We start from the raw sequence: 16,122 nt of genomic DNA on the forward strand, positions 1-16,122 counted from the left end.
GCCGAGCTCGCTGCTTGTGCTTGCTGGCGCGTGCCTCATTTCTTTTGAAAACCAGATGCTTTAGGGGAAACTTTCTTCTTCCAGCTCTGCGTGCCCACATCTTGCATATGCAGGCGATCTGGCACATCCCTGCTCTGCATGCAGATAAAGGCACGGGCGGGAGCTGGGCTGGGAGAGCGCTGGAACCCAGCACAGACCTTCCCCATGGGGCTGCAAAGCCCAGATCCCAGCCCACTCTTCACTTTCCAGCGACACAGGGGAGGTTTTCTCCCTGGTCATCTCTTCGTGGTTGAAGGCTGAGTGTCCAGGTGCTTTGTTGGCATTGGGGTTACTCGCCATGACTCATTAACCCAGAATGATTTTTGGGGGAGAAGCTCCCATGTGGATGCTAAATTCCTTCATGTGGAGGTTCCTCTTTCCCAGTGTGGGTTTGGTGGTTCCAGAGGACCCCACGGCTGCTATGCCAGCTTCCTGCAAGTCTTGGCTCTGGACACTACCTCTCCTGGTTTCTCTGTAACATTGGGTGGAAAAGGTCTGTTGGGTGTCTCCCAAGGTTTCAAAGAGGGTACAGCCAGCAAGGCCACTCATAAAGCCTGGGCAGTGACAGTGGGGCGGCCAAGTGCTGAGTGTTGCCTCTGTAAAAGCTGTGTGTGGTGCCAGAGGGAGGAGGGATGCATGGGAGTATCCCAGCAGGAGATGAGCCCATCAGGCTCAAGCACCAAAGCTGTTGTGAATTTCCCCATCATCAGTCCATCATCATGTGGTTCCAACACGAGTTCTGCAGTCCCTTCTTTATGCTCAAGATGCCCTACCCCACCTCATCCCAGAGAAATGCAATTTAAACTGCCCAACAAGTAGAGGAAAAGCCTGATTTTCCAGCTGGGCTTCTCCCGGTATCTAAGACATGCTCTTTGCTATGCTCAGCGCTGAGGCAGGGTGGACAAAAATGCATCCCTGGTTTAGCAAATAATTTCCCTTCCTAGCTTTGGGCTTTGTCCTTTCCAGAGCACCACATGCACACGACACATCTCTTTTGTTGGACTTTTTCTTTCTATTTTAGGCTGAAACCTGAATAATTTGAAGGAAAAGGACAGAGCCTGGTGTGTGGCTCAGTCCTGAACATGACCACAGAGAGTTTTGCAGAGTTCCTGAACAAGCTCAAGGAAATCCACGAGAAAGAGGTCCAAGGTAGGGAGACACAAAATGTCTTATCAAAAACTGGCCAAGATCCATTTCTTTGTAATGTAACCTGAAGGGAGGAGGAGAAGGTGCAGATTAGGGAGCTTTGGGGATTAGTGCTGAGCAAGCAGCACCCACAGGGATGGATTGGGACATGGGGTCACAGCCTGTCCCTCAGGGGAGAACACCCTCTGATGGCACCTTGGTACCTCTCATTGGCACACTGAGAAAAAAGTAACTTTTAAATGATGAGAAGGAGCAGAAGAGAGAGGACATTCCTGCACTCCATGCTCCTGGAAAGCAAACCATGGAGGTGCTCAGTCCCAGCAGGAATCCCACTGGCTGCAAGCAGGGGCCACGGGGGATTTGGCTCCTTTCCTGCCCCTGCTGTCATGGTCCGTGGTAAAGGGGAGTTGGGAGCTTTGCAGAGGTGACACACACACCTGCTGGGCATCTGCTCCAAGCAGTGAGGATTGGAGTGTATTTGGATACTGAGGGATCAAAGGGAAAGCAGAAAGATGCAATAATCTATAGGACAGAAGCAGCAGGAGATGAAGCTCTGTTAAAGGAAATATTTGAGTCAGGTTGGATAGCTTATTCCTCTAGGGAATAAATTATTTCTCAGGTCATACATTATTAAAATAAAACCCATTAGGTTAAGTGATCAAGTGCCAAGTCCAATTGTTTTCCTATTAGAATAATTCCCAGTATCAATATTATGAACAAAACTTCAGCACTTTTGGATGACTCTGGCTTATGAATCCATTCTTCTCTTGTGTAATTTCAAGCCGTGTGAGAATTAGAGGAAACTGTTGCGCAATTTAAACCACATGTTTACATCTACTTTGCATAAAATGGATTTGACAGGATACAATGTCTGCAGATCCATCAAGGAAAGCTGTTCAGCTGTAAATATTCTCCAAGATGCTTTCCAACCCTGAAAGCTATAAAATACTGCCCACCTGGGAAATGCGAGCTGTAGTGAGAAATAAGTAGAAACAAAACTAAACCAGACTTTTTGGGTCTGGGAAGGAAATGCAGACTCATTAAATATTGGGGATACAGAATGAGCTCAGACTTTGTACAACTTTCCCAGTTCCATTAAACTGTGACAGTGCTTAACACATGCAATGTGTTATTCCTTATCGGAGATAAGGCTTGTGAATGGATGAGATTTCTGCAAAGCCACTCACCTTCCTGAAATTCCATCAGTGCCGTTTGCTCCTGAGTGCCAGGGGATTGGCAATAAACACCCACCTCTCCGTGTCTGCTCATTATTCCAGGTCTGCACAGCAAGGTGACGGAGCTGACGACGGAGAAGTGCCGGTGAGTGATCCCAGGGCGGGGGGGGCAGAGGGGTGGTTACACCACTGGAATTTCAGACTTCCCCCATTATCCTCCAAGACTGCTGGATTAGAGAGCACCATTTGCCATTCTGGCACTGCCAAATCCAAGCCTTTTGGCTCCAGGCAGGGCTTGGGGGATCCCAGTCCAGCTCCAGTTTGCCTTCCCACTGGCCAGTGATGCTTGTGCCAGCCAGTTCTTGCCCTCTTGGGAAGCAATAACTGGGAGGAATTAAGCTGCTGACTTCAAGGAGAGTGTCACAGGGCAGCATCCAGGCTCCAATACATTTGTTTCCCCTCCTGACACACAAGAATAAGGGCATTGTGGATGAAGGCACGGGTTTTAGGGAGAAATCTAATAACCCTCTTGTCTTTGTTCTGTTTCTTCAACTAGCGATGCTCAGAGAATTGAAGAGCTATTTGCTAAAAATCACCAGTTAAGGGAACAACAGAAGGTCCTTAAAGAAAATGTAAAGGTGTTAGAAAACAGGTAGGATTTGTTTTTAAGTAGGGTGCTGCTGAGTGGCAGCAACTGCACTCTCCTAAGGGGAGAGTTTGGGATTTGCTGTCTTCCCCAGAGTGGGATGTAGCACACGAACCTCTATTTTACCGATACTCAGCTGCTGGGAGAGCTGGAGGAGCCTGGGCACGTGTATAGAAGCTTTCCTAGGCTGGTGGTGGTGGGACTGGATCAGGAGGGGTGCAAGGGCCAGTGCTGGGCTGCAGGGGTGGCTCTTGGTGATGGTCTGGTGTTCACACTTCTCCACGGGGAGGGCAGGAACTTACTTCTCCCATGGAAACCAGATGGTAGCAAGCTGTGGGGTTTCCTTCCTCCAGGCTGCGAGCTGGTCTTTGTGACAGATGCATGGTCACCCAGGAGCTGGCCAAAAAGAAGCAGAATGAGTACGAGACCTCTCATTTCCAGAGCCTGCAGCACATCTTCATCCTCTGTACGTACTGACACCTGCTGTAAGCTCGGCTTTGGCAGGCTGAGTCTTTGCTCAAACCCCTCTCCCAGATATTTGCACGTGAGCCCTCGTGGCGAGCAGGAACCTGGGAAGGCTTTGGGGATGGGGAGAAGGGAGGGAGCAGGACCGTGGATGGCAGCTCACATCCCCCCAAGCAGACATAACCCTTCACACAAATCATCAGAGCTGGGGGTTGCAGCCCTCCACACCTCCAGAAAAATGAGAGATTCCAGGCCATGTCATCTGCCTGGGAAAAGGATGCATTTGGCACAGCAGGACCAACACTCTGGCAAAGACAGGAAAGTCACAGCAGCAGCTCAGCACGGGTAAATGAAATCAAGCAACACGTGTGATGGATCTTCTCCTGAGCCTTTGGCAGAGCTCCCAGCACTGCTGAGGCACAGGGTGTTTTTCCCTGGGGATCTGAGCGGCCCAGGGAGGGTCATGGGGGTAAAGGAGATAAGGCATTTAGGAGGGATGGAGAGGTGCCAAGAGCCCTTGGTTTATCTCCCCTGCTATGCCACTGCACCCTGAGTGCTGCTTTCAAGCAGGAGCAAGGCAAGGCACCATGCCTGGGAGCCCACCCATGCTCTTTGTGGCCTCCTTGCTGCAGCACCCAGTGCTGGGTGCTCGCAGCTCCCTCTGGCCTCTGTCTGATCCCCCCAGACACCCCCAGCTCTCCCCCTAACACAGCACCCCCTCTTCACCCTGCCCTGGTGTTCAGGGGCAGGATGTTGGCTGTGTCCAACCCACCACTGCCTCGTGTGGGTCGTGCTCTGCCCCTGAGCTGGGTGAGCTGCAAGCAGACCCAATCCCGATGAAACCTGAGTTAGAAAGTTGCTCTCTTTTGTCCTTTAGCCCCAGCATGTTAACAAAGAAGGAAGGAAATTCGGCATCCCTCCAAAACCCGGTGCCATTCCCTCCTCCTCCCCCGGGCACCCCAGCGAGCTGTGAGGAGCATCAGCTCTCTCTCTGCAGCATCTGAACTCACAGCACCATCTCTGTCCCTGCAGCAAACGAGACCAACCGCCTGAGGGAAGAGAACAAAACTCTCAAGGAGGAACTGAAGAGGCTCCGGAGCCTGGAGTAAGCACTTTCCTGGTTTCATTCTTTACAAGGGGTGTTGGTAACAACCAGGGCATCCCCACAGCTGAGCAGGGCAACATCCAGACTGCGGCATTCGCAGGGGTATTTTAGCATCTAATTCCTGTGGATTCCTGTGTATGTTAGACACAGAAAAATCCCTAATGGTCTCAAAATCCTTGTTGATCTTTGCTCACTCCCCTGTTCACCAGCATCCAAGGATTCGTTTTTGGGGAAAAAAGATATTTAACCCCCTGGAAACAAAGCCCTGGGCAGCTTGCATGGACCTCAGCCTGGGCTCCCATGGCTTTTCCATGGCACCAGCTCCCCTCCTGCAGCAGCCAGAGAGGGCCTGCAGGAAATGGGTTGTTCTGGGGGAAGGAGAGTGACACACAAGGGACTGTGATGGGGTTAAAGAGGGAGAAGTGATCTGCACCAACAGGTTCATAGCCCAGCAGAGCGCTGTGCTGGAAGCCAAGTAACCTGCCAGGCTGGCCAATATATACAAATCAGCTCATTCCTCAAGGGTTTAAAGTCCAGAGGAATTAGCACTGAGGGATTAGATTAGAAATGTGTTTTCTTTGGAGCACAGGACCACCATCCGCTTAAAGAGAAACTCTGGCTTTTACTCCCCGATGCTTCCCAAGGGCTGAGTAGTTCCAGAGCTGTAGGCTGGGCTGGGCTTGCTGGGCACTGAGTGATCCTGCCCTGGTCTGCTCTCCCCTGCGATGCTGGGTAGGAAGATTTCCAGCCATCCATGTCCCAGCATCAGAGTCCATCCAGGGGTCTGCGTGTGTCTCCAAGATTCAGTCACTCCCCTGTAGTCACCGAGAGCACCAGCCCCTCCATCTTGATATGGTGACAGGGGACAGACACCACATCCCTGTGCTGAATCCACCCCTCCATCAGGCTGAAAGCCCAGCCAGGGACAGGTTCCCACAGAGCTTTTGCAACAGCCACAGCTGGGCCCTGGCTTACCCAACATCGTGGCTTCCTGTGACGTTACCCACGACCAAGTGGGGCAATCACACCTCGGGCTGTCATGCTGGCTCTGTCCATGCTCCAGACTGCAGCTGGGTACTGATAAGCTGCAGTGGAAGGAGGTGAGTCTGAGGATCCGGTATATCCACATGCACACACATAAATATGTATATTTATATATCAGGCTCAGAGCTCTCAGTAGAGTGGCTCCAAAACCTTCCTTCTCCTGCCCTTTCTCATTCATTCATGTCCTTTTCCTTCCAACAGGACAAAGACCCCAGGAGTCAACTCCAGAGAAAGCTGCTCCACACCAAGCTCCCCTTTGACTTTACTGTCCCCAGTGAGCAGGAATGTCAGCACAGAGAAAACAGAGCACAGGGAAGCAGAAGAAGCCCACCAGGATGTGCCAGACCTCGAGCTCAGTGAAGGTGGGTGTTGCTGGCTCCTGCCACCCTTGAGGGACCCGAGGCTGTGAAGAGTCACCGAGCCATGGTGCAAAACTGCCCTGGGAAAGGGTCTGAGAGCAAAGATCAAGCTATTGGCAGCTCAGATGGACATTACCACAGACAGAAAAGCTGAAGGGGGGGGGAAATTCAGGTCAAGGGAGAAACACCCTGCTCTGTACTAGGGCAAAAGAGTGCTGGGTGCCCCCACTGTAAGGCAATTCATGCAGAAACCATGGCATTCCCTTGCTGCCACCCACACATGCAACGAAGGGCACGTTCCGTCAGGTGCTGGCTTGAGCCAGAAGGAAATTTTTACACAAAATCTTCACTGAGACGTGTTTGGCACCAGCCAGTGCCATTGCTGGGAGGCTGCAAGGCTCCAGCATGCTGCAGGGCAGGGCTGCAGCAGCTCTGGGGGACCATCACGGTAGCTGATTGTGCCTTTTGTTTCAGAAAAGCCTCCAGAGAAGCTCCAGAGAAGCTCTCCAAGCAGCAGGACTTCTCCAGGCACTGTCCTCCAAGAAGTCAGCCTTGCAGAAATGGTGAGTTGTCAGAGGTAGCCTGATGTCCTCGGGCCTTCTCCCCACTGCTGTGGTCATCTGAACTGGATCAAGACAAGCAGATTAGGATAGGGAAAGAGTAGGGGCCACTTGGTGGGTTGAAGACTTAGCCAGATTTGGGTAGTTTGTCACTGCCAGAGCCAAGGAGGGCACCTACCAAACACCAGATCCATCCTCTCTGCAGAAATTGCCACTCACTGCAAGCAAAACTTGGCACAGACTCCGTCCCTGCTGTGACCATGCACATCCTTGTTTGCTCCTGTGTTTATCCTCCATGACCACACTTCCAGCATCCTTAGGTCCTCTGCTCATCACTCTGGTTCCTCTCTCAGAGGTCTTACTGGGGAAAACTCTGAGGAGTGAAACACCTGGGGAGATTGTGCTGAGCCTCATTTCAGTGTAGCTTATCCTGAGCCACAGAGCCAGCTCCCCATTTCCTGGGTGAGCAGGGAGCTGGAGCATAGTGAAGATTGGAAGAGGCTGAAGAACATGTAAACTGTGGGAGTTGTGGGTACCAAGAACAAAGGCACCACAGCAGCCCTGCCCAAGAGCACCACAGATGTCTCTCCACCTGCAGTATGATCAATGTTGGCATTTTCAGAGGGCCTGGCTTTCAGTGTTTGCAAGGACAAACACAGAGAGGGTGTCAGCTGAGGTTTGCTGAGTGATATGGTGACACTGGGCACTGGGAGATGAGACTGCAGGAGCTGGACCTTGTTCCTGGTCATGGGAACTCAAGCCCACATACACACCCACACAGATTCTTCTGTTTTGGCACAGGTTTTGCTTACTCGACCTCCACAAAAAACTTGAAAGAGCAGGTGAAAAGGGGTTTTGGTAAGGCTGCAGGCAGGCTGTGGGGATAATTAATAGGGATCGCAGGAAGGATTGGTGACATCTCCAAGTGGGCAGGGGAAAGTCAAGTCAGAACATGTGGTGAGCCTTTCATGACAGCTGATGGAGACAATGATGTCTCCATCAGCCCAGGTACTCCACTAGAAATGCACCCACCAAACCAGTGTGTGCCAGGAGTTCGCATGAATAAAGTCTTGCATGAGTAAAGGCCTGACTAGGGGACAAGGAATTTGCAAGGTCTTACCTTGGTTAAGCCACTGAATCATGACTTAAGAGGAGACAAAAACCCTCCTGCACTACAAATCAGTGCAGCCAGAAAATAGAGAGTACATGAAGCAGAAATTTCCTGGAAAAATTAATAAAAACTTGATAGAGCTGTTGACCAGAACCATATCAAGCAGCGCACTCAGGAGCTGTCTGTCTTGTTCCCACTGGTGAGGAGATGTGTCCCAGTTCAGCCAGGCTCCTGGAACACAGGACACACTGCAGAATGGCTCACCTGGACTTTCTCTCCTCTGCCACAGGCATCCCAGAGGATTTCCAACCAGCTGCACGGAACCATTGCCCTGGTGAGACCTGGCTCCAGACCCTGCCTCCTGGAAAAGAGTCCTTCAGGGGCAGCAGTGTCTCCACCAGCGAGGAAGACTCCTCTCCCTCCAGAGCGCGAGCACAGCCCCAGCCTCGAGGCGTGAGTACCAGCTTGGCCCTGATCATGGCTCTGAGCCATGGCCCATTGCAGCTGGCCCTCCATGGATGGATGGCCAGTGTTCACTGTGTCTGCCCATCTTTCTCTCCAAACTTCTCCCACAGCCTTGGAGAGGGAGGATCTCCCAGTTTACACCAGTAAAAAATGACTGGAATCCAACACAACAAGATCAGCCTCTCGTTATTCCAGCTGCTCAGACAGAGCCACAAAGTGAACCAGATGCCCCCAAATCCCGGCAGAAGGACTGTCCCAGGCAGGCAGCAGTTCCTGCTCCTCCTTATCTATTCTAATGGGCTTTCCTGCAGGGCTCAGCACTTCCCAGGCTTATCCTCCCCAATGATTTTGGGAGCATAGAGCAAGGCCAGTGAGTTCGTCTGTAGAGACAGTGAGTTTCCCGGGGTGTGAGTAGTTCTGCTGAGCATTCCTGAGAACAGCTTGCACTCATGGAAGCTGCCAAATAACCAGCAGCAGCTGGGACTGGGACTGCAGGGCAGGTTCCTGCACTGTACCAACCTTCCTAGGATGGCTGTAAAAGTCTCCTGCTGAGTGAGATTAGGGGCAGGTGGGCTATTCCTCTGTCCTGGGGGGTCTTCAGGCACTAAGAAAGCCCAGGGGGGTGGTTAGAATGTTGCTGCCTGTAAGACATTATTCAAAAAGTGACTTCTCAGCAGCAGCACTGATGTGAGAGGTCACTGCATCCTTACCCTTACTCAAGCCCCTGCCTTGAGCTGCCGTGGCCCAGGGACAGGGGATTGCTGCTCGATGGTGGGATGGGAATGGCTTCCTGCCCTATGTAGAGACCCCCTGCTGACTGCCTGACGCCCCTGGCCACCAGGACCCTCCTCCCCAGCACAGAACCCAAAGACAAGCATGATGTACTGGCCAAGAGCTGCAACAGGGCATGGAAAGAGCAGGAGAGAGCACACAGATCCCTGCAGAGCTGGGAAACCCACACAGATCCCTGCAGAGCTGGGAAACCATGGGAAAACTCTAATGCTCTATTTTTTTTTTTTTTTCCTAACGTGATATAGCTAATGTAATTTTTTTTTCCCCCACGTTTTTAAAGTTATTTAACAGCAAGCAAACTGGACTCCCCCAAGGTTGCTCCATCCTATGAAAACCTAAAACTGAGTGCCCGGAGAGAGCAGCTCTGCCTCCTCCACAAGCACCTTTCCCTGCACCAGCTGGGGCTGGCGAGTCCCTGCGCCCCGGCTGACCGGGACGGCGGCAGCTTCCCCAGCCACTTGCTCCGGACCAAAGCTGCCGACGGCAGGACGCGGTCCCGGGACAGCTGGGAAGACCACGCAGCCTTGCTGAAGCTTCCTGCCACCATGGTGTACGTGAGGGACCAGCACCTGGAGGAGAAGCTGCACCTCCTCAAGCACCGGGAGCGGCTGCAGCATCTCCTCCTGCAGCAGAGCCAGCCAGGCCAGCGGGCGGACGGCGACACAAAGCTCCCGCCCGGGGAGCGGCCCCTGTCCCCGTGGCTCGGCATCGCGGCGGGCTGCAAGGAGGAGAGGGCCTTCCTGGACCATGCTGCCGATGGGAAGGGGGAGAAGGAGCTTTGGCTGAGCCGGGACCGCTCCGAGCTCCGAGCGAAGGTGAAGGAGGCGAGGGACGATGATGCAGACGCGCCACTGGACCTGTCCGACTCCGGCCGAGGCAGGGAGACAGACTGGCACGGCCGCCGGGAGCTGCGGGGCTGCGGCAGCCCGCGGGAGAGCCCCGGCGACAGCCCGGCTGTGCCCGCAGCCCGCGGCCCCGGCGGGGGACACCGGGCACAGCGGGACGAGCCGCGCTGTCCCTACCACTGGCGCAGTGCCACCCGGGCACTGGCTGGCGCTGCCAAGGAGGAGGAGGAGGAGGAGGAGGAAGAGGAGGAGGATGCAGCTGTGGTGAGTACAGCTCGTGTTGGCATAGAACTGCAGCCCCTTACCCACCCCAGGGTGTCCAGTACTGCTGCTGGCACCATTGTGACCAGCATTAATGTCCTGTGGGAGGATGGGTTTCATACATGTGATGCCAATTTGCATATTGTGCAGTCCTGCCTCTCGTTCCCCACCTCCCCTCCAGTGTCCACAGGGTTTCCATCCAGGCCCAAGGGCAGGCAGCACCTGTGCCCCCTCCCACAGGCTGCTGCAGGAGGTGCTGGGCTCCCTGCAAACACACCGCAGTGCACAGGAACATCTCTGTGATGCTCATCCCTGTGGGTGTCACAGTCATCAAGTCAGGGCTGAGGACAATCCTCTCCTGCCTGGTGACAGCAGCATTTGTGCTCCCTGTCTCCCTGTATCCCACAGCTCACGCTCTCACGGGCATATCTGACAAACAACTCCACACCAAGTGACCCAGAGGCCCTTCCTGAGGCTGGGATGAGACGGGATGTCAGTGCACAGAAGGGAGAAGCAGGTAAGAAGGCCCAGGTGAATGTGATATTTGAGAAGGCAAGAGTGAAAGGTGCCTTTTGGTGAAGGGATTTCCCAGCCCAGAGCTCTCTGCTGGGCTCTGCGCATACCTGCAAAGCCACCTTCCAGGGACAAAGTGTTCTTGGCTCTCAGTTCTTCTGGGCCATTGGAGGAAACTTCAGGTTTCACACTTGTGTCCTTGGGAGCTCAATTTTCCACCCTAGATATGTCCAAAATTCAGGCTCAGTATCCAGAGGGAGAAAGCAATCCCAGTTCTTCTGGAGAAAAGCCCAGTGTCTCTGTCCAGCACAGACAGAAGCCACAGTGGGGTGTCCTTGCACACTCAGCAGAGCACCCTGCACTCCATGCTGGGGCACATGGAATTCTCCAGGGACTAAGGAGCCAGTGTAGCTCCAACCTCTTGGCAAAACCCACTCCACAATGAGCAGCAAGCCAGCATTGCTGCTCCAGCATTTCCTGCTCCTCTCAGGGAAGAAGAAGCTCAGAATTTCTCAGCAAAGAAGGGTCAAAATGCAAGAGGTTTGCAGGACTAGCGCTGGAAAACCATCCCTGCCTGTCCCCCTGCTCTAAAGCGTGTCCTGTGATGACACAGCACATAGGGTTGAGCATGGAGCCAGGGATGCTGGTGCCTCTAGCTGGTAGATCAGGATGGTTTTCTCCCTTTCCCTGATCCATTCCCCATAAAAGCCCTTCCAAGGCTTCCTCCCTGCCTGACCCCCACGGGACACAGGTGCCAGGTTTGTCCAGGTGGGTGGGAAGCAGCAGCCATGGGGATCAGAGTGGGAAGCACGTCTGCTGGGAGCTGCTCAGTACCAGCCTTACTGGCTTGGCCGGAAAGTTGAGCTCACCTGGATTAGTTGGTCTGGGCGTGTCAGAGTGGTTTGGGAACACTCTTCGGAGCAGGATTTTTCACGGTGGAAAAAAAAAAAAGGGGAGTCCTCTGTGATTTACATGCTAAGGAGATATCATCATGGCAGAAGAATTTCAACTGATTACATTCTGGGTGTGGGAATACAGGACTTTCTTTAGTTCTCACCTTAAGGTTGACACAAAGCCCAGGAAACAATACACAAATACTTCTGCACTTTCTAGTGAGCCTTAACCTGAAGAAGGATAAGGTGAGGATGGTATCAGGCTACAGAGAATCCAGGAGTGCCTAGAAGCAACATCATCTGCTCTCCTACCTCTGCAGGGGCAGCAAGGGGGCCTGCCCTGCTGAGCTCTAGCCTGGCTAGACCTGGGTGTCATGAGCAACAAATATTGAACTTCTGGGATGCCTCTGTCCCGCAGAAGAGGCCACAGCCCTTTCTGCCCACTGTGGCCAGCCCAGGTGTGTTGTTGTGTGTGCAGACAGGGTGATGCCACCACCAGCAAGGCCTGGCCCCCAACCCATGCAGATTCAGCCTGTGCAGAGGTCAGGTGTGTGCAGGTACATGTCTGGGGCCATGTAGCCCCAGGGTCTGTGTATAGCAGAATGCTTTTTCTGGGAAGGGAAGTATCTCCCCTGCCTTTCCTTCCTCTGCTCCTCAGCACACATTCCCTGCCAAGAGCCACTGACTGACACCAGCAGCAAAAGTGGGGATTGTCCCGTTTGGCCTCTTCACCCCAACATGCTTCTCCCCGCCTGGGGCTCAAACAGGAAGGTGCAGTCTGGGGCTTAAATACCCACCTGTATATAGCCACAGATGTTGGGACAGCTCTTGTGACCTTGGCATAGCAAAGTTCTATGGATACAGATTTCCTGGGAGCAGGTTTCCCAACCGAGTCTTGTTGGATCACCCCTAAACATTCATTCCAGGCCACGTAGCTTGCAGTGCCTCTGCTGCACAACACAGTTTATTCCTGAAGCTGTTTTCTGCTTCAGTGGCTCTGTGAGCCTGGGCATGGGGCTCTGTATCTGCTCATGAGCTTGTTAAGCTTCTTAGCAGCCAAAAAACCCTTATTTCTTTAGATGATGATGCCGAGTCTGAGAAGCAAGAATCGGATGAGCCAGACACGACGGACAGCGAGGTTAGTTTGTTTGTTCTCCTCAACCATCAGCTTAACCTGGTCCTAGAGACATGAGACAGGTTGTCCCAGCCCGAGCTCCCTCCAGAAGGTGATGGCTCTTCCTGCACCAGGTGCCAAACCTCATTCCCACCCTGTTACACAACTTGCTGCTGAGGGATAGAAGTACCACTCTTTCCAGCCAGTCAAGAGTGTTTATGAACAGCATTTGTCATCACTCCATAACAATGGTCACAAAGATCCCTGGCAATGCCACCAGCTCCCTGGGAAAGCTAGGGTAGTTTGTAGACTGACTGTTCTTCTCATTGGTATAGGAGCAGTATGAAGATGAGATCCTACAAGAAGCTGAGGCTGATGGGAAATACTTTGGCACCAAAGACAAAGCTCATGTGCAGCAGAGGAAGAGAAAAAGAAGACAGGATCCCTGGATAAAAGGTAGGGAGAAGGAGTTCCTTGGGGCATCAGCTCAGGGCTACAACTTCTGCTGCTTCCAGGCGGATTCCTGTGAGAAATGCCTGAGGACACTGAGGGAGTGGAGGTTTCTCCTCTGTGCTCCTCTGAGCCATGTTTTGGCAACACTCATATCTCCAGCCAGAGGAGCCTCTGCTAATGGTTAGCCAGGGCAGCCTGGGCAGGGTGACCAGGAGAGCAGTCCAACCACCTAAGCTAACAGAGCTTAGTCCCCTGTGTTTGCTTATCTGGTCGGGGAGGCGGTGATTGGGGAAGGCCAAATTCCCAGGGGTGAGTTATTGACATTCAGAGAAAGGTTTCTGCCAGTTCTGTTGATCTTCCAGTGTGGCTGTGGAGGTTTCCCTGCTGAGAGAGGAATGTGTTGTACCCATGTTTCCTACAAGTGAATAAGCAGAAAACTGCTCCTGATAAGGGCAAGGATAAGAAGTTTGTCTGTCAGGCCTTAAAAAATGCTCTGTCAGAAGAACCCTGCTGCTCACCCGCTCTGTACTGGTGGTAAAAACAGGGAAGGGTTGGCGCAACCATAAATGTAGAGAGGGCTGTTGCTTAAGCTTGAAGGGAATTTGTTTAACAGCCTGACCTTCAGAGGGCCTCAGGGGACACCACCACAGCTGGGGGACAAGAGAATTTGCTGTACAAAACCAGGCACTTGGAGCAGTGGGGAGGAAGCTGCCCTGTGTAGCCCAGGGCAGACACATACAACCCTCCAGGACTGGATGTGGATGTCCCAAGTGAGGGGTGGGTGCAGCTGTGGCAGCAATGGGGTGATGGACTGGCGTAGCACCTCTCTCAGCATATGGTGTGGGCCATGAACCACACTGGAATGGGAAGAAATCCACAGAGTGCATCCTACTGGTCTGGGTACCCTCTCAGGGACACTCCTGCACCAGGTCAGTTCTCTGCCTATTTCAATTCACATGTTGTTTTGTGTCCAGGATTACAACAGCCTCCCTTGGATGCCCACACATTTCACATCTGAGGGGTTTCCCTTCATCTTTGCTTTTCTGAGCTTTGCTTCCTCCTGCGCTGTCCCTATTTTGGGATGAGGCCATGCTGCCTCCAGAAGTGTAAATCCATTTCTCTGTGGTTAACTCCTGCTGTCACCTTGCTGTTTACAGGAACTAAGAAGTCAATGAGAGGAAGAAAGAAAATCAAAGTGGAGCAATGCCCAGTGGGGATCACAAAGGAACTGGAGAATTGCTCCGCTTCCCACAATGATCCCTCCAAGGAGAGTTAACAGCAGGGCAGGATGAAGCAACTGCAGAGCAAAGGAGAGGGCTCAGAGACCTCAGCATCCCACCCACACTGGGAGAGTGAATCCTCCTGTCATGCTGGGCCAGGCAGTGGGGAATTCATACGGACACATTAATGAGCAGAGCACCCTGAAACTCCTCACTCTGTGCCCCAGGTGAGGCTGGGCAAGGATGAGCTGTGCAGGTGACACCTGGAGCAGCCAGATCCCTGCTGGTGGAGCAGCACAGTCAGTGACCCCAGGCCTGCGCCAGAGCAGACCCTCAGACTGGTGCTAGGAAGAGGAGACGTCTCTTTGCAACCCTCACCCTGCACAGAACCGTGTTCTTCCCTGGGACTTCACACTTGGAGAAAGGACTAGCAGACCCCTCTCCCCATGAAGGATGTCCCCGTGGCTGGCTGAGTGGTGGTGACCAAACCAAACACTGCAGAGCACCGTGCCCAAACCTGCTTCGATTAAATCCCTAGCCAGGTTTCATACACATGTGGATCTTATCTGACCTGGAGAAAGTCCATGGTTTTCTTTTCTAGTTAAGAGAGGAGCAAGAACATGGGCAGACAGGTGGGACGTGTCGCTGGAGAGTGCAGGGAGAAGAGCATGGGAAGCGAGGGCTTGGGTGCTCCCTCTCCCCAGGGTGTCCTGCATTGCCTGGAAAAGATCAGTGTGCGAGACCCAGCAGCTCAGCCGTTCGCACTGACCTTGGCAGGACTGCTGGGAGCTGTTTTTCACATGGATAAACTCTTCTTAGTAATTTTTTTCTGATGGGATGAGATGGGAAGGGCTGCAGTGAGCATCCCTGCAGGCACAACGTCAATCCAGGAGCCAGGCTGGGTTGTTCCTGGCACACAGGTGGAGAACACGGACAAAAAAGAGGGAGACCAGTGGAGAAGTGCCAGAGCCAATTCCTGCTATGGTGTCCTCCCACTTTGTTTACCTGCAGTTATTTCTATTTAAACGTGATTTTACGTGTGAACGTTTGCCCGTTCACAAGAACGAAGGCAGAGCACAGCCAGCCAAGAGCAGCATCCTCTGCCTGTAGCTCAGAGAGCCCCGGCTGCGGGGGAGCAGGGGCAGGAGCGTTCAGCACTGCCCGGGGCAGCCTCGCATCCACCTAGCCGGGCTGCAGCGGTCCGGGAGCGGGAGCGGTGCAGGACCGGGGGCGGTGCGGGACCGGGACCGGGACCGAGGGCGGTGCGGGACCGGGACCGGGGCCGATGCGGGCGGTGCGGGACCGGGACCGAGGGCGGTGCGGGCGGTGCGAACAGTGCGGAACCGGGAGCAGGAGCGGTGCGGGCGGTGCGGGACCGGGACTGGGGCCGGGAGCGGTGCGGGCGGTGCGGGACCGGGACTGGGGCCGGGAGCGGTGCGGGCGGTGCGGGACCGGGGCCGGGGCCGGGGCCGGTGCGGCGGGCGGGCAGTGCCGCCTGCTGGGCAGCGCCGGGCCGGGCCGGGGCCGCTCCCGGAGCCCGGGGGATGCGGTTCAGCCTCCCCGGGGCACAGCAGGTCTGCCCCCGAGGGCTGTGGAGCCACGGGAAGGGGAGCGGGGACAGCCGGCAGCTCCGGCAGCGGGGATGGAGCGGGGGTGTCCCGCGGGGCTGCTGCTGCTGCTGCTGTCAGGGAATTTCACAGGAGCGAAACTTTCCCAGGCTGAAAAATTATTGAGACAGCTGTCGTCCTCCTCCTGTCTTCACGGTTTGGAAGAGCTCGTTGGATGTTGAGGAAGGGTCTGGAGCACGTGGGTGCTCATCCTGGAGAAAAGGAGGCTCAGGGGAGACCTCTTCCCTCTCTACAACTCCCTAGAAGGAGGTTGTAGCCGGGTGGGGATGGTCTCTTCTCCCAGGTAAA

General features: G+C 54.0%; 1 protein-coding gene across 1 annotated transcript; it reads left to right on the forward strand.

The window, feature by feature from the left end:
• Positions 1-1,114: 1,114 nt before the first annotated feature.
• Positions 1,115-14,739, forward strand: RBBP8NL (RBBP8 N-terminal like). The gene is made up of 13 exons (XM_069034299.1): positions 1,115-1,188; positions 2,463-2,505; positions 2,917-3,012; positions 3,360-3,472; positions 4,504-4,576; positions 5,822-5,982; positions 6,454-6,542; positions 7,940-8,103; positions 9,188-10,016; positions 10,422-10,530; positions 12,499-12,557; positions 12,869-12,989; positions 14,144-14,739. The coding sequence occupies exons 1-13, from the start codon at positions 1,122-1,124 to the stop codon at positions 14,260-14,262; spliced, it is 2,043 nt and encodes a 680-aa protein (XP_068890400.1). The 5' UTR covers positions 1,115-1,121; the 3' UTR covers positions 14,263-14,739.
• Positions 14,740-16,122: the final 1,383 nt, after the last annotated feature.

This window comes from Aphelocoma coerulescens, chromosome 20 (genome assembly GCF_041296385.1).
Source record: "Aphelocoma coerulescens isolate FSJ_1873_10779 chromosome 20, UR_Acoe_1.0, whole genome shotgun sequence".
NCBI classification, from domain to species: Eukaryota; Metazoa; Chordata; class Aves; order Passeriformes; family Corvidae; genus Aphelocoma; species Aphelocoma coerulescens.